This window comes from Grampus griseus (genome assembly GCF_964374135.1).
Source record: "Grampus griseus genome assembly, chromosome: 1".
In the NCBI taxonomy this organism is placed as follows: Eukaryota; Metazoa; Chordata; class Mammalia; order Artiodactyla; family Delphinidae; genus Grampus; species Grampus griseus.
In genome coordinates this window covers 43,705,137-43,723,981 of record NC_139017.1, presented here as the reverse complement: position 1 = coordinate 43,723,981, position 18,845 = coordinate 43,705,137, and the positions used below count along the sequence as shown (strand labels likewise).

Genomic DNA, 18,845 nt, shown 5'->3' with positions numbered 1-18,845 from the left:
GCACTCTAGGCTCTCCTCCCACGTGGATACCCTCCCCATCCAGCTGAGGTTCTGGTTTGCCTGTGTCAGGCCACCTGTTGGTGTGGATGCCCTCCTCAGCCTTCCTGGGCTTGACAGCCCACACCAGTGCCCCCTCCGTGGCTCTGATCCTACTCAGGCTCTGGCTCCCCTTCCCTCAGTGTAGACACACTCCTCACTCTGTTTGGGCTCTGTTGCCCCAGACTAGGCTTCCTGTCCATGGGGAACCTTCTTATCCTTCTGGGGCTCTGGTTCCCTATGCTGGACCTTTCTCATCCAGATTGGGTTCCATCATGCTGCATGGTGCTGCCCGATGTATGGATGTCCTCTTTGCCCTCCTTGTGCTCTGACATCTCACTTCTGGCCTCTCCCTGAATGAAGGCCCTCCTCACCCGACTTGTGCTCTGACATACGGCTCCGGGCCACTGCGGCTTCTTGTGCCACCACCAGGGCAGACCACTGCCTGCCTCTGCCCCACTGAAGAGCTTTAGAACTGATAAATTTCCAAAAAGGGAAGAACAAAGGGAACGCTTGCTATCTTTTTAATGTCTAAAGGATTTGAAATGATGTCTTCCTTTTTACTCTTGATATTAATAATTTATGCCATCTCTCTTTTGTTCCTGACTAGTCTCTTCTAGCAGCTTATTAATTTTATTAGTGTTCTCAGTGAATTTTATTTTGGTTTGCTGATGCTTTCTATTGTATGCGTGTTTTCTCTTTTTGATTTCTTCTCCTAATTTCATTCCTCCTACTTTGTTTGAGTTTCACTTGTATGTTTTTTAAATTTTTAACGTCTTGAAATGGGTACTTAGATCATTGTTTTCAGCCTTCCTCTCTCCCCTGCCCTCCCTGGCATATGCATTTAAGCCTGTAAATATCCTTCTTAGCCACATTCCACAAGTATTTCTTTTTTTGTTGTTGTTAGTTTCTGCTTTATAACAAAGTGAATCAGCTATACATATACATATGTTCCCATACCTCTTCCCTCTTGCATCTCCCTCCCTCCCACCCTCCCTATCCCACCCTTCTAGCTGGTCACAAAGCACTGAGCTGATCTCCCTGTGCTACGCGACTGCTTCCCACTAGCTATCTATTTTACATTTGGTAGTGTTTATATGTCTATATATACACTACTGCTTTCTCACTTTTCTACAAGTATTTCTGTGGATTATTTTTAATATCATTATTTTCAATATGTTTTCTAATTTCTATTATGATTTCTTTTTTAATCCATGGGCAATTTAGAAGTTCATCTTAATTTCTTGTTATTTTATCTAGATATCTATAGATTTTTTAGTTATATTTTTGATTGTGATTTCTAGTTTAATTCCACTGTGGTTAGATAACATCCTTTTTACACTTCCAGTTTTGAGAAGTGTGTTGAGCCTTAATTTATTACCCAGTATATGATCAATTTTGGCAAGTTTCCCCAGGCATTTGAAAAGAAATATGAATTCTACAGACGTTGACTATTCACCACTTTTTAGAGTTGCAGTTCCCAAACTCTGAAAACCACTGTCTTAAAACATGATGTTAAGAACTACAGGTCATATTCCTGATATGCATGCATCCTGTTTTTTTCTAGCATAGGAAGATACTTTGTCTTGTTTTGTAGGTACTGTGCAATATGCAAATGGAAAATTAAAATGCTTAAAATATATTCATGCATGAACCCTTTTATGGATATATCATTTCCATAAAATAGGGTATGAAATTTGATTGTAAAATGAGGGATAAGGTAATAGTAGGGCATCATCATCATTTTGGTGTTTGATAGTCCCACAAAAAATTTCTTCCCAAGGCTGGATGTTTACAGTATAATTTAACAACTCCGACATAACTTGTGTTATTTTATAAAAACAATTGTCTTAAAATGTTTGCAATAGCAATTCATTTTAAGCCAACTCTTAGTTATTACGCTGTATAGACAATATAAAGCAGTTATCAACTAGAGAAAAAAGATATTATTGCAAAAGTTAAAAAAGGAGAAATCCTCATAACTATCTTTTTTATGAAATTTAGATTCCAGATACATTTGGTGTTCTTCACTTTGAAAAGTAAAGTGCAAGAGTAAACTGAAAAGGAAAGAGAAAAGTGTGTTAATATTATTTTCAAAGCTTTGAGGATTTATACAATAATATATAATTATATAAACCTACATATATACAATTTATATATTCCAATGTTTATGTATATTATATATATATATCTCATTTATATGTTCCAAAATATTTTATATATTCCAATTCACAGCTTTAAAATTGTCTCTCTCAAATCCAGAAACAGTATTGAAGTCTACCCATGGAACCTACTTAGCACCTTTAAATATCACTAAACTTCTTTGGAGTAACTTGTGCCTTGGTCTTTGGAGCACATTTACACTAAATCTAAATAAGAGCCAGACGACTGGAGCTCAGCTGTGTAAGTCCCATAGTTGGTGGCAACTAGGCAGGGACCTGATATATTAAAAGTAAACCAAAGGAAGTAAGGTATAACATAATCACCAGACAGAAATTGTGTCGTGCTGTCCACATAAAAAGTTCAGAGAAGGATTATTAAAGTGGAAAAAGAGCTACAGAAAGAGAAGATATTTTAATAAAAATGAAAACTGAAATCAACTGCCAGACTGATGTATAAGGAGGGCAAGGATCCTTTATCTTTCTCCTTCCTGGAATCTTTAGGCATCTACTTTTTTGTTTTGTTTTGTTTAACGTGTGTGTATTTTTATACTCCCATTAGTGTATTTTGGAACGGAAATATTGAGTCATTTTTTACTTTTCCCAGTTTTATTGAGGTTTAATTGACATACAACTTTGTATTATTCCAAGGTGTACAACATACTGGTTTGATATATGTAAATATTGCAAAATGATTATCACAGTAAGTTTAGTTAACATCAGTCACTTCACGTAGTTACAAATTTTTTCTTCTGATAAGAACGTTTATCTACTTTTATTCTACTCTCAACAAATTTTAAATACACAATACAGTAGTAGTAACTGTAGTCCCTCTGCTATACATTACATGCCCAGGACTTATTTATCTTATAACTGGAAGTTTGTACCTTTTGACCACCTTCACCCTTTCCCCCCAACCCTCATCCCTGCCTTTTTTTGCCACTGTTTTCCATATCTATGAATTCGGTTTTTTTAGATATAAGTGACATCATACAGTATTTATCTTTCTCTTTCTGACTTATTTCACTTAGCACAATGTCCTCAAGGTCCATCCCTGTTGTCACAAATGGTAGGATTTCCTTCATTTTTATGGCTGAATAATAGTCTGTTGTGTGTATATACCACATTATCTTTATCCATTCATTCGCTGATGGACACTTAAGTTGTTTCCATGTCTTAGCTATTATAAATAATGCTTCAGTGAATATGGGAGTGCACATATCTTTTCAAGATAGTGATTTCATTTCCTTCAGATAAATACCCAGAAGTGGAAATGCTGGATCATATGGTAGTTCTATTTTTATTTTTTCTGAGGAATCTCCATATTGTTTTCCATAGTAGCTTCAACAGTTCACACTCCTACTAACAGTGCACAAGGATTCCCTTTTCTCCACATCCTAGCCAGCACTTGTTATCTCTTGTCTTTTTGATAATAACCATTCTGACAGGTGTGAGTTGATATCTCATTGTGGTTGATTTGCATTTCTCTGATGATTAGTGGTTTGAACACCTTTTCATGTACCTATTGGCCATTTGGATATCTTCTTTGGAAAAAGGAAGTTTTTACCAAAGACATTTTTTAGTTTCTCAACCCATTTTTTAATCAGATTGTTTTTTCACTGAGTTGTGTGAGTTCTTTATGTATTTTGGATATTAACACCTTATCAGATATATGATTTGCAAATATTTTCCACCATTCTGTAGGTCGCCTTTTAATTTTGTTGATTGTTTGCAGTGCAGAAGCTGTTTAGTTTGACGTAATCCTACTTGTTTATTTTTGCTTTTGTTGCCTTTGCTTTTGGTGTCAGATCTAAAATATTAAGAACAGTGTCAAGGAGCTTACCCACTATGTTTTCTTCTAGGAGTTTTATGGTTTCAGGTCTTATGTTTTAAGCTGATTTATGTATATGAGGTCAGACAGTAGTTCAATTTCATTATTTTGCATGTGGCTGTTCAGTTTTCCCACCACCATATATTGAAGAGACTGTCCTCTCCCCATTGTATATTCTTGGCTCCTATGTCATAAATTAATTGACCATACGTGTGTGGGTTTATTTATGGGCTCTCTATTCTGTTCTCTTTATCTTTGTGTCTGCTCTTTTGCCAGTACCATAGTGTTTTGATTACTATAGCTTTGTAATACACTTTCAAATCAGGATGTGTGATACCGCCAGCTTTCTTCTTCTTTTTCAAAATTGCTTTGGCTATTTGGAATCTTCTGTGTTTCTATACAAATTTTAGAATTTTTTATTCTATTTCTATGAAAAAAATGCCATTGGAATATTGATAGCAATTGCATTGAATCTGTAGATTGCTTTGGGTAGTATGAACATTTTAACAATATCCTTCCAATCCATGAGCACAGAATATCTTTCCATTTTTATTTGTGTCTTCAACTCCTTTCATCAGTGTCTTACGGTTTTTAGTGTACAGGTCTTTTTACCTCCTTGGTTAAATTTATTCCTTGGTATTTTATTCTTTTTAATGCAATTGTAAATGGGATTTTTTTTCCCTTAATTTCTTTTTATGATAATTCATTGTTAGTTGATAAAAACACAACTGATTTTTTTATATTGATTTTGTATCCACCAACTTTACTAATTATGTTTATTAGCTCTAACAGTTTTTTGGTGGACTCCTGATGGTTTTCTATATATAATATTATGTCATCTGCAAATAGAGACAGTTTTACTTCTTCCTTTCCAATTTGGATGTCTTTTTTTTTTCTTGCCTAATTGCTGTAGCTAGGACTTCCAGGACCATGTTGAATAAAAGCAGTGAGAATCAGCATCCTTGTCTTGTTCCCAGTCTTAGAGGAAAAGCTTTCAGCTTTTCACTGTTGAGTATGATGTTAGCTGTGGGCTTTTCATATATGGATTTTATTACGTTGATGTATGTTCCCTCTGTACCCAGTTTGTTGAGGGTTTTTATCATGAATGGATGTTGAATTTTACCAAATGCTTTTTCTATATCTATTGAGATGATCTTATTAGTTTTATATTTCATTTTGTTAATTTTTTTTTAAATTTTATTTATTTATGGTTGTGTTGGGTCTTCGTTTCTGTGCGAGGGCTTTCTCTAGTTGTGGCAAGTGGGGGCCACTCTTCATCGCTGTGCGCGGGCCTCTCACTATTGTGGCCTCTCTTGTTGCGGAGCACAGGCTCCAGATGCACAGGCTCAGTAATTGTGGCTCACGGGCCCAGTTGCTCCGCGGCATGTGGGATTTTCCCAGACCAGGGCTCGAACCCGTGTCCCCTGCATTGGTAGGCAGATTTTCAACCACTGCGCCACCAGGGAAGCCCTGTTAATGTTTTTTATTACATTGATTGGTTTCCATATGTTGAACCATCCCCTGGAATAACTCCTACCTGATTATGATGTATGATCCTCCTAATATATTCTTGAATTCAGTTTGTTAATATTTTGTTGAGGACTTTTGCGTCTGTGTTCATCAGGAATAGTGGCCTGTAATTTTCTTTGTTTGTAATGTCCTTGTCTGGCTTTAGGTAATGCTGGCCTCGTAAAACGAGTTTGCCAGTGTTCCCTCCTCACCTGTGTTTTGTAAGAGTTTGAGAAGGACTGGTATTAATTCTTCTTTAAGTGTTTGATAGAATTCACCAGCGAAGCCATCTGATCCTGGACTTTTGTTTGTTGGGAAGTTGATTACTGATTCAATATCCTTACTAGTAATTCGTTTGTTCAGATTTTCTATTTCTTCATGATTCGGTCTTGGTAGATTGTATATTTCTTGGAATTTATCCATTTCTTCCAGGTTGTCCAATTTGTTGGTATATAATTTTTCATACTAATCTCTTATGATCCTTTTTATATGTGGTATCAATTGTAATTTCTCTTCTTTCATTTCTAATTTGAGTCTTCTCTCTTTTTTTTTTCTTGGTGAGTGGCATCTACTCTTTTCCATATAGATATGAACAGTGAAATGGATCCCATCCCCAGCTTCAATTTGATGGCTTCTGATTAATCTAAACCGTTTATGGTAATCACATTCCCCCTACCACAGATGAGTTTAGAAATAGACATGTGACCCAGTTCTGTCCAGTGAGATCTGTGGGGTAATATGCTGAGAGACTTCTTGGAAAGATCATCTCTCTTTTTGAAAAAATTAAGGTAAAGGAAAAGATGGCATGCTGATTCCTAGAACCACTACGTTGGGAATTTTTTGATTGACTTCATGGTACAGTAAGTATTTAGATATTACAATTTAACTTATAATTCAATGGCTGATTAAATATACATTTTAAAGGGAGAGAAGATGTTGTTTTAGTGATTTAAAAACTATCAGTAGAGAATATATTTAGAAACAACAGAAAATTCAAATATCAGGTTTTGTTGTGTTTTTTGTTTTTTGGCCATGCTGCGAGGCATGTGGGATCTTAGTTCCCAGACCAGGGATCGAATCCATGCCCCCTGCAGTGGAAGCGCAGAGTCTTAACCACTGGACTGCCAGGGAAGTCCCTGTTTTTGTTAACAAAGAGGGATTTATTTGTCTCAGGCATCAAGAAGTTTGGAGATAGCTACTTAGTGATTTTTCAGATGCTTCTTCATTATTCTTAGTTTTCATTCTCATGCTTGTTACTTCATGGTTACAAGATGAGTGCAGCACCTCCAAGCAGGAGGAGGGGGAAAGGCCGGTGGACAAAAGGGGCATGCCAGTTGAGTCTGCCTGCTTTTGTCAGGAAAACAAAAGTTTTCCTGGAAGCCCTGTTCTGAAATCTGGTTTATTGTGTTTTATTAGCTACTATTTGCAATCCATCTATTTAATCTATTCTATCTTCTCAAATTTAGCTTCAACCATATTAAGTCATTAACTTTTCTACTTTGTGCTTATGTTTTCTAAAGTGGGTATGTTAGACTCAGTAGGTGAGACATTTAATTTCTTTTTACAAAATTAGGGCTTCTGAGCAAATATGTAAATCTATGCTAAGTTCAATATTTTTCATTTGAACCAGACATTGTAGTAATTTTTCAATGAGTTTCATAGTTCTTATGTAAAGTTTTTCTAAGGAAGAACAGAAGACCTATTGAACATTTGAACTGAACTCCATTATAAGAATTACAATACAAACTACCTTTTTTTCAGAGTCCCTTTTGAGAAAGGAGCGTCACAGTCCATTAAAGGAAGAAATGAGCAGTGTTTAAATTTAATATCTGTTATTGTGTCCAGGATTTATCTACACAGACTTAGCTATTCCTCAGTTGTATACTGAACTCTATTTCCTTACATACCCTCCTGTCCCCACCTCTGTCCTGTTCACAGACATGTTTATTCTCAGTTATTTAGATACATCATTACGGTAAAAGTTAAAAGCATAATTTAAGAGAGGAAGAAAGTGTGGTTTCAGATTAACTGCTGGAGGTGGAGATGCGTGCCATGGACAAGGTGGAGCCGTACTTTAGAAGGATTACAGATTCAGGGTGTGGTGGGGCAGGGTGTGGCCTCTTTATAATGCAGGCGGGGTGGAATGCAGCCTTCAGGCTTTGCTGGGGATGGGGGAATTAGGCCTCCATTCAGAGTGCACCCATTCCAGGATTCTGGATCTAGGATAGATGTGGAAAAATAGTTTCCGACTCTGCTAAGATGAATGCTAGTTTAAGTTCATCTCAGTAATTGAAGACAATAAATGAGGTTTATATTTGTTTCACCTACCATACTTTTACTATTGTGGCTAGAGAGGTCACAGATCATAAGGGAATAAATGAAGTTTGTATGCTCTAGGATTGTTTTGAAAGAAAGACCTAAATAAATCATCAATTTCACTAGTATTTTTTACTCTCCCATTTTTATAGTATAAAACAGGGTCTCGTTATATAACTTTTATTTTTCCTGATCTTATTATGCAGGAGGAGAGGAATGGGAAACCAGATTATTTGATTTCTGCATCTGAACTAGGGAAGAAGACAACTCATTAGTAAATCTAGTAGTTACTTTGCCACAGAATTTTAATCCAGTTTTTTTAAGTTATTACAATTATTGTGGACTGTACTGCATGTCGAGGCTAATTGGAAACAGTGACCAGATTCTTAATCATTATCAGGAAACTGCATTCAGAGAATGAGAAGAACACCCCCACTGGATGAATTGCAGCCACCACCATATCAGGATGACAGTGGTTCTCCCCATCTCTCATGTACACCCTCAGAAATTGGGGACAGTAAATGTGAATTTTCCCACTGCAGCAACAGTCCAAGATGCTCATATAACAAGTGTCCAAGTGAAGGAAGCACAGGTCATGAAATAGAAAGTTTTCATAATAAAGGATATGAAGAAGATGTTCCAAGTGACAGCACTGCAGTCCTGAGCCCTGAAGTAAGTAAAAGCACATAGAATTTTTAAAATGAATGTTATTTGGAAGATAATAATAATCCTGTGCTTATCCTCTTGGTCAGAAGGTTTTATCACTATCTTGTCCTTTATGGCTTATGGTACCAGTTTCTGTTTTTATCCAGCAGATTTTTCAGGGCTGTCCCAACCATCCTTCAACTCCCTTTCAAAAGAGGACAGGTAGATAAAAATGAGAGCAATATGCAAGATATTGAGAAGTATCTTGCCTCAGGGTTCAACCTCAGTAGGGGTTTAAAAAAATTTTTTTTTAACATTTTACATAAAACATTCTGGAATTACCCATTTCTTTTATCTTAAGGTTCCTATTTATGTTTGTGTTTATTTTTTAAATTATTTTATTTGGATATTTTTACTATTGGGAGGTGGCCCTTTAATGTTTTACAAGCCTTTCAGAATAATGTCTGCATTTCCATACTATGGAATATGGAAGGGATAAGTGATGCTCAGCTTTACTAATGAAATTTGAATTCATGGCATCATGCATTCAGAGAGGTTGGTTGGTTGTGTTTTAAGTTATTTCCTTTTTTTGGAGCAAAAAATGTGAAAACAACAACAAAAATAAGTGTGTTATACTTTTGAAGTCTTTCCATGTTGTAAAAGGGATTTGTTTTAATCTTTCAATGATGATAAAATCTATAAAGGTAATCTAGAGGTTTTCATTAGGCAGTATTTACTTTTAGGTTTCCTTTTTTTCCAGATGGCAAGTTTTTACAACTTTTGTCCCAGACAACATTTCATGATACTGCAGTGTGTCAGTGTTCTTACTAGGTGAATTTTATCTACTGCCAAAATTAAATAATGAAAGTACAGCTCTGAATAGAATTTCCTCAAAGTTTTTCTTATATAATTTCTAGGAACACTTTTTATCTGTTACTACTCTTCTACTATTTCTAATATTATTATATAGTATCTAACTTATCTAACTTAGAAGAAAATTCTGCATTGGTATTATAAATTTAACATAGTAGTATTTCATCATTTTCCACAAAGAATATTTCTCCATGTTTTGTACCTGAGCAAATTTGAGATAACTATTTTATAGATTTGCAAACTATATAGATAGCCAGCACATAAACAGTGAAACCTGGATTGTGGAACTAACAACAATAATAATAGCTATCACCAATTGTGCCAATAACTTTTCTATAAGCTTTACATAGCTCATTTAACTCTAACAACCTCATCTTCAGAAAGTTGTTATTTCCATTTTAGAAATGAAAACATTAAGACTCAGAGCATTAAGCAAGTTGCCCAGGTATAAGTAGCTCTTAAACAGTAGAACTGTAATTCAAAGCCAGGTCTGCCTGACTACAAAAACAGTGGTCTTAACAACTACGCTCTATTGCCCCTCTTGACTTGAATCATTGTGTGCGAAATTACTTTGAAGTATCGGTACCCTCCAAGTACACCACCAGGCAAGCTATCCCAGAGGACTCACAGACCAAATTAAGATGCTCAGGTTACACTTGTGTGTGTGTGTGCATGCATGTATGTATGTGTGTTTTAAGCTATTTCAAATGTAAAGCAAGAAGGAAGAGGAGCAAGATAAGGTAGGAGAACACACTTAGGATAGGATGCCCTTAGATACAGGTGGCAAGACAACAAACACCGTGTGAATCCTGGTTTATATAATGTCCTTATGTTCAGTCTTACTCTTTCTGCTCCATCAGCATTCCCTAATTACGGCACGGTAACAAGGACAAAAGTTGAGATTTGAACAAGGGTGCCAGGGGCCAAAAACACATACTTGTTTTATGGGAGAGATGCAGGGGCAAGTACTCCTGGCCACAAGTAAAACTTGCAGTTAGTCTACTAAATAGACATAGATTTTATCTGCATTTCTTAATAGAACACGTGGGTGACAGAGCTGTCAGCCCAGAGGTGACATGATCATAGCTTGGCCTTTCCATCCCTTTCCATAGGTAATAGTCATTTGTTCTATCTTATTTTCTGTTTATTCTGTCTTTGACATATCTTAACAAGTTATTAACTTAGTTATTATATATATTTACCACATGTTCTGAATTCTGCCTGTGTCTCCCAAGTTACTTCCTTACTTATTATCTGTAGTTAACAGAACCTGTGAGTTTTGCCCATATTTCAGAAGCTTGCTGTGTTAACACTTCTTATTGAGTCTCCTCCATCCTGCTTGTTTTTGTGTCTTCTACAGCGAAACAGTATGTTCAAACTACAGCAAATGCATGTCACATAAATATTTAGGTGCTGATAGCCTGTGTTAGTGTAAAATTCATTCTTGTGTTTTTTCAAGTTTACTTTGCTTCCTACCATTCCTTTAATAGATATTATTTATCAAATAGAAAATTCTTACCTTCCTATTGGTTTAATCCAGGATCCAGCTATTTTAGAACCTATCTTCCTACACAGTTGAACTAGGAGAGGAGTGAGGAGGGTTCAGAAGGATTCCCTGGCAAGGAGTTCATTAACTGTATTGATGACCTGTTGCTGGCTAAAGATTATTGAAAACTTTGACTTAGAACCTTGAAAAGAGGGATTATTTTCTAATTATCTGTTTGTAGAATACAAATAGTAGCTTTTATCTGTAAAAGTCCCACCCTTTTAACCCTCAGTTTCACAAGGAATGCCCAGGAAAAAAAAAAAAAGGGAGGCACCAAGAGAAACAAAATTCAGAAATAGTTATCTGAGACCGTATAAAAATCTTTATTACCTTGAAAATCTTAGCTGTCATGACACTGTTTTAGAAAATATTTAATTGAAAAATAAATTAATGTAATTAATCATTTAATTAGCAATTATGAAGTAGCATGCAGTAAAACATTTTGTTCTAAACTGTCAGTTTAACAGAGTAAGAATATTTTTACCCTGATCTAATCATATTGCATAAAAAACTGAATTATTCTATGAGAGTTTGTTCCTACTCCTAAAGTATTCTTCTTTACTTGTCATCTTTTCTTCCATACACCATACAAAATTGAGTCATCGTAGGTAGACATGTAAGATCTATGAGGTCAAAGACTTGTGTCTTTTTGGTTCTCTGCTGCATCCCCCACCCAAAAATATGTCCTGGCACATAGTAGGTGCAATAGTTAGGCACATGTTAAGCTGCTGTAACAAGGAGACAAGTACAATGGCAAATACAGATACAAAACCACAGAAGATTGTTCGTCTTTCATTTAACAATACTCCTGGGTGAGTAGGTGACTTTGCTCTACAACATCATCCAGGGGCCCAGTTCCTGCTTTTTAGTCACTCTTCTGTCCCCTAGGGTGTTGTCCTAATCCACATGGTCCAAGCTGACCCACACATCCTATCTGTGTATCTGCTTGTGGGAAGAGTGAGAGATAGAGAGTGAAGAGCCCGTAATTTTTTCTACAAACCTGATCTGGATGTTTCATACTGAACTCTGTTTCTCTCCCTTTGGCTAGAGCAGAGTTTCATTGCTATATCAGTTGTAAGGAAGACTTCAAAGTAAAGTTTCTTGCCAGACAATGTGTTTCTGGCTAAAACCCAGGTAGTTTTTTTGAGGCATGCGAAAAGGGAAGACCAAGAGTCAGTAGTAGTGCCTACTACAGTACGCATTAAATAAAAGTTCAGAAAAATTCAGAAGATTATAAAATTGGCCCACATTTTAAAATGAAAAACACTTAATATTTATTAAAATATTTGAAGGGGTGAGGTGGTATAGCTGAAAAGTCAGAGAGCTGAATTTGGCACTGTTAGTCACTAGCTGAAACTCCTATTACATTCCAGATAGTTAGACTAGCAGGAACTTTAGACAATTCCAGGCAAAAGAGGTACAGTTTCTTTTAACCTTACAATTAAAATATATAGTTTCGTGCTTTCTTGAACTTTTGGAATATGTATTCTGCCATTTTCAACAGTAATTAGTATTAGAAAATAATACGTAGTTTTAAATTCTGGTTAAAAATTGAAGTAGTGTGTGTGTGTGTTATGGAAAATAAATATTTGGCTGCAAGTATTTTGAGGCCTTTGTGTTTATACTTTCATATTTCACATTTCCATTGATTTTCAAGCCTAAATGTGTTAACATTCTATTACAGATGGGGACATTTGAAACAAATCTGAAAATGGTACCAAATTTTTCAGTAGCATTATACTTTCATTTATGTTCTCTTTCTCTCCAGCCTAATATTGAGCTGTCAGTTGTTTTGTTTATAATGTTACAAATTTAGTAATTTTTTTTTACAAAAGGAGCAGAAATATACATAGTAGTATATATTTTCGTTTCTCATGGTAAAAACGTATATCCAACTTTCTCAAAATTGTGATGGTGGATATTAAATTCTATGTCTTTATTATAATAAGTTTTTGAGTTTAACTTACCACTTACATTACTTTGTCCCCATAGAGTAGCTTTTGATTGTAGTTGGCTGTTAATTATTATTACTTTCTTTATGATAGCAAATAAAAACAGTTTTCATATCATTCTTCTAAAGAAATATCAGGTACTTATTTACATGCTAGATTAAATAATAGAGTTAAAAATTGAAAACATTTAAATTTGCTTTTCTTAGGATATGTCAGCTCAAGGATCATCTTCACAGCTTCCTAAACCTTTTGATCCTGAGCCAGAAGCTAAATATGGCACGCTGGATGTGACTTTTGACTATGACTCACAAGAACAGAAGCTGCTGGTAACAGTGACAGCTGTCACAGATATCCCAACATATAACAGGACAGGTGGCAACTCATGGCAAGTACACCTTGTTCTTCTACCTATAAAGAAACAGAGAGCAAAAACCAGCATCCAAAGAGGACCATGCCCTGTCTTCACAGAAACATTCAAATTTAATCATGTTGAATCTGAGATGATTGGAAATTATGCAGTTCGGTTTAGACTGTATGGTATACATCGCATGAAAAAAGAAAAGATTGTGGGGGAAAAGATTTTTTATTTAACAAAACTGAATCTTCAAGGGAAAATGTCATTACCTGTGATATTGGAACCTTCTTACAATCATTCTGTGAGTATCTGATCAAATAGCCCAAATACAGTTTATGTCATGGTATATAATATACAGAATTTTTAAAATCTGTGATCAACCCAACAACTTTCTCAGCCTATTTTTTACATAGTAATCATACCTACAAAATATCTAGGTCCTAAATAGGTAGGTATAACTTTCTGTCATCTGTAAAAGTAGCCCTTGAAGATTATGTATGATTTATTTTATGTATTTTATTTTATCTTCACAGAGTCTGGCCTGATGTCTTACATATCTATTCCTTTGTTAAACATTTATTACAGGATTGCTTATGACATCATCTGAACTCCTTATAGAATTTATTGTTTTCTTTCCAGGTTAAAACTAGGTGATACTTTAACAGCTATCTAGCCCATATCTTATTTGATATACTGCAGAAATTATTTGCTTTTATAGAATTTGTGCTGCTGCCTAGGTCATAACTGATTATCCTTCCAGAACTGCTATGAAATTATTTTTAAAGGTTCAGAAAAAACTCTGCCCTTGTTATACTTTCCACTCTTTTTTTTTTTAAACAAAGATTTTGCAGTGTTTCTGAGAGAATACTTCCATTTAGTACTATGAGCTCTTCTCCCTTTTCTCTTTTTTCCTCCAGGTACTGATCACACACAAGTGTCTCTCCCTCACTGTCCGTCTGTCATCTCTCTCTCCATGTTTTTAACTAAAGTCCTGCAAGGCATTGCAAATCGCAGGAGAGTTGCACTCTTTATTTAAACCAGGGAGATACACTATGCCACATAGTTATTTAGATTATGAGAAAATCTGTGATATGCTGGAAATACAAATTTTGAATTATATTTATTCCTCTCATAATTGAATAAGAAGCATTTTTACACATAAATATACAGATTTGGAGTAGACTTATATATTAACATAAAGGTATAATATTTTAGAGTTGTTTTTAAGCCTTTAAGTGTATTAAGCATAAGTGCAAGGTTAGAGTCTCACTGAATTTATAGCAGGCAGCGTTTGATCTTATAGGACCTTCATTCCCAATAGAACCATACCATTTTAGCTAGATGATTTCAGCATCTTTAAAAACCAAAAGGTGATAATAAATATAGTATATCCCTATGGGTTTTTAATATAATATTTATCCTTTATTGGGTAAATTGATAACTTGTTTTAATTTTACATTTTAGAATTACTGTTTGGGGAAAATGTCTTTTTTAAATGATAACAGCAGTTTATCAGAGGAGAGGCAAAAAAAGTGCAAGCACTATTTCAGAGGGAAGAAAATAACTTAATAAAATTGAATATTCTATAATTCTTGCTATGATTTTTAAACTTTCTCATTATTTGGTTTGAGTGATCACTAGTTAATCTGTGGAAAATGCATCCTTGTATATAGAAATACCTGATTTATATTAGAAGAGAATGACTGTATCATCAAGAGGTATGTATTTTGTGTTTCTTTATTTGCTCTGAGTTATCTGTTCCCAATTCTGTATTAATTATCTTCTTTTCACAAAGAAAATGAAGCCATACAAAATAATATGTTTTTTTCCTCTGGTCAAACTAAATGATTTCTATCCACACCTACATCACATGTGTTGGCTTATGGGGTTTTTTTCGTTTTTTTTTAACATCTTTATTGGAGTATAATTGCTTTACTATGGTGTGTTAGTTTCTGCTTTATAACAGAGTGAATCAGCTATACATATACCCCCTTTTCCCCTCCCTCTTGCGTCTCCCTCCCACCCTCCCTATCCCACCCCTCTAGGTGGTCACAGAGCACCGAGCTGATCTCCCTGTGCTATGCAGCTGCTTCCCACTAGCTATCTGTTTTACATTTTGCAGTGTATATATGTCCATGCCACTCTCTCACTTTGTCCCAGCTTACCCTTCCCCCTCCCTGTGTCCTCAAGTCCATTCTCTGCGTCTGCGTCTTTATTCCTGTCCTGCCCCTAGATTCTTCAGAACCATTTATTTCATTTTATTTTTTTTAGATTCCATATATATGTGTTAGCATACAGTATTTGTTTTTCTCTTTCTGACTTACTTCACTCTGTATGACAGACTCTGGGTCCATCCACCTCACTACAAATAACTCAATTTTGTTTTTTTATGGCTGAATAATATTCCATTGTATATATGTGCCACATCTTCTTTATCCATTCATCTGTCGATGGACCATGTGTTGGCTTATGTTTGATTCTGTATTTCTATATGTCTGACAACCAGTACAATAAATTTCTGTGGAGTGTTCAGAAAAAGAAAAAAGTGCTAAATAGATAGCTTCTAAGACAACATTTAAATCTGAACAAAACTATTTATCTTCTGCTCTTAGAGAATTTTTTCTCTGTATTACCATGCTTCTCAAAGTTAGTGTCTGTGTTGAATTGTTGCTCTGTCTTGGCCTTCTTTCTTTCTCCACCTGCTCAAAATCTCATTGCTTGTTTTTGGCTTCTGTTTCAAAAACAACTAGTGTCAAAAACAGCTAGTGTATGACAGTTGTGAGGTTAAGACTCATAATTCTGTCTATCATCTGTCTTGTCGTAAAAATAAAATACTAAAAGAATGTATGTGTTCTGTCTGTGCTGTAGTATTAATGTTCTCTTTGTTTAGGTGTTGATATTAACTGTATAGAGAAATCATGTGATTGTGGATTACTTAGGTGATTTTAGCTCTAATTTTGTAAGATGTAATAATATATGAGTGAGAGGTACTTTCATAATTAAACATTTATTCTTATAGCTTTTGAATAATTACTACTTCTTCTTGCAAGAATATTAGCCTTTTGGCAAGGGAAAGTTTTAATCCAGTTAAAAAATTTACAGACTATGGTTAAAACATATTCAAAGCTTAATTACAGTTCATTTTCATGGGTAATAATAGAAAATTAGAATCCTGCATATAGAATTTAGTTTCACAGCTAGTTTTTCAGAAACTGATCAAATCAATACATTGAGAGAAAAATGACCAGTATCACCAAACTGACTTTCTGAGAACTAAGCCCTGAGTTTCCTTGAGGGTAAAATTTAAGTTTGATATTAAGATAAACATATAGTTTGATCAGTGAACAGTGGAAAATATATGAAGGGTTGAAAAGCATGAGTTCTTTCTACTAACTAGTTGTGTCAGTTTGGATAAATTATCTAATCATTTTGAGCATCAGGTTTCTTGTTTGTAAGATGAGAGAATTAAAACAAATGATCTCTAAGGTTCTACCCAGCACTATATTCTCTGATTCTACTAATATATATTGGGAGAAAAGTTAATGGATTTTAGGTGAGTTTTGTATGCTTAGCATATGACATTTTGTTGTGGGCATTTATTATGTTTTCTCACTCCTTCGTACTTTTTTCAGCAACCTTCTAATGTCTGAGGAAGTCCCAACTAAGTCCCACCTCCCTAAGTTAAGCTGTATAATTCACTTCCCTAGTTTCACTGGTAGCTAGAGCACGAGCCATGTTACCTAGACGCTCCACTCATATTCATCTCTAGGAAACCTCAGCACAGACTGAACAGAGAAGCAGATGCTGCACTCAAATTATGTTCTCATCAGGTTGAAGGAATCTGATATCGAGTCATCAGTAATTCTGAAATAGATTTGCTGGTACAGAAATTGTATTGGTGCTGAACGATAATAAATAATAATTACAGGAAAGAAAAGACCTTGGCATAGAAGTGTCCAGTAGAAGCAGTAGCAGATGTCCTCACAAGGTCAGTTCTGCAGTATGGTTTTAGGGTTTTTTCTTGAGAAGCTTAGCCATAAACCTGGTTCTCTAGTCATACCACTCCCTTTAATAAATTGCTGTTCCGCTTAGATAGTTAGCTTCCAATGATTTCAAATAAGAACCCTGACTGGTAAATGTTGAAATAGCCATATGGTTTAGTATTTACTTGCTTTAGTCAGTTCTTAAGTTATACTCAATAGTTAGAATGTTGTCAGTTACCCTTCCTACCATGGTATATCCCTCTCATAAGCTGAATTTTTCTCATACACTCAACTTGTTCGTATGGCATTCTTTCCTAGTGTATAACCCCAGTTACTTTCTTCACTTGCATTTTTGGTACCATATAGTAATCTCTCTATTACAGTTATCTGGAATAGCCTCTCGCCTTTTCCTCCCTCAAGTTTTATTTCTTATTAAATTTATTAATAATATTATATGTAGTCATTATGATTTATTAATAATGAAACTTTATTCTTTCTCTCATAAACATAGAACCCTTCCTGTACAGACAGTACTTAATTAGTATAATCTATGCAAAGTAGTCTGTCTAGCTAGAAAATTGGGACTTCAGTCCTACAATTGCAAAGCACTGAATTTGGCTAACAACTTGAATGGGCTTGGAAGTAGATTTCTTCATCAGAGCCTCCAGATAATATCCCAGCCCAGCTGAAACTTTTATTCAGTCTTGTGAGACCCTAAGTGGGACATCCACCTGAGCTCATTTGGACCCCTGACCTACAGAAAATGTGTTGCAACTTAAGTTTTAGTGATAGAGGGTACTTAATATGTGCCTAGATGTCTATAGTTCATTAAATCTGGCTCCATATTTCATTTCTGTTTGAACACATAAGAGTTATAGGAAGTAGACATGGGAGTGGGTGGGATTGTCTTGGGTGAGAAGAGAAAATCCTCAGGAATTCCTAGATGTAAAGATTGGAGAAAGGTGGGGTAGAGTAGGAAGAAAGAGATAGTAAAATATCACAAAATCCAAGAATGACGTTTTTAAGGAAGGAATACTCAACTTCGTCAAATGCTCCAGATGGAACCAATAATCTGAGTGCTGAAAACTGTCCACTGAATTTAGGATATGCAAGTAATGGGTAGCCTTAGAGAGACCTGTTTTGGTGAGGTAGAGGGGTCAGAATCCAAACTAGAGTGGCAATCATGTAGACAACTCTTCCACCAAGTTTGCCTGTGAAAATAGAGAGAGGGGGGGTTCAGGAAAGATGTTTCTGAGGTTAGGGGAGATTTGGGCATGCTTAAGTACTAATGCAAATGGTAAAATATATAGTGTAAGATATAGGAGAGCTAATTGAAGACAGCTATTAATTGAGGTCTGGGATGAACAGAGAGGCAAAAATGTTATGAGTATTTTCAAGCCATTTATTTTAATTGTAGACCATGACATCTAAGTGGAATAAAGAGAGAAGTGAAGCTAGAAGGGGACTGATAGGCAGGGGAAAGTAGAAAGTTTAGTGGACTGAAAGTTCCAAGGATATCAAGGAACAGATGTGAGGGTAGTAGTTGAGCAGGAATTATGGAAAGATAAGGGGCTGTGGTTAGAGAGGAGAATGTTTTCAGTTAATGTGATGTGATGAGAAGGGTTCAGAGTATGATGGTG

General features: G+C 35.4%; 1 protein-coding gene across 1 annotated transcript in view; it reads left to right on the top strand.

Moving 5' to 3' along the window:
- Window positions 1-18,845, top strand: part of SYT14 (synaptotagmin 14) — a gene marked incomplete at both ends in the record, with an annotated part of 147,038 nt that overhangs the window by 66,485 nt on the left and 61,708 nt on the right. The window contains 2 exon segments of the mRNA XM_082666857.1: window positions 8,252-8,523; window positions 13,074-13,523. Coding sequence (XP_082522983.1) covers window positions 8,252-8,523; window positions 13,074-13,523 — 722 coding nt within the window.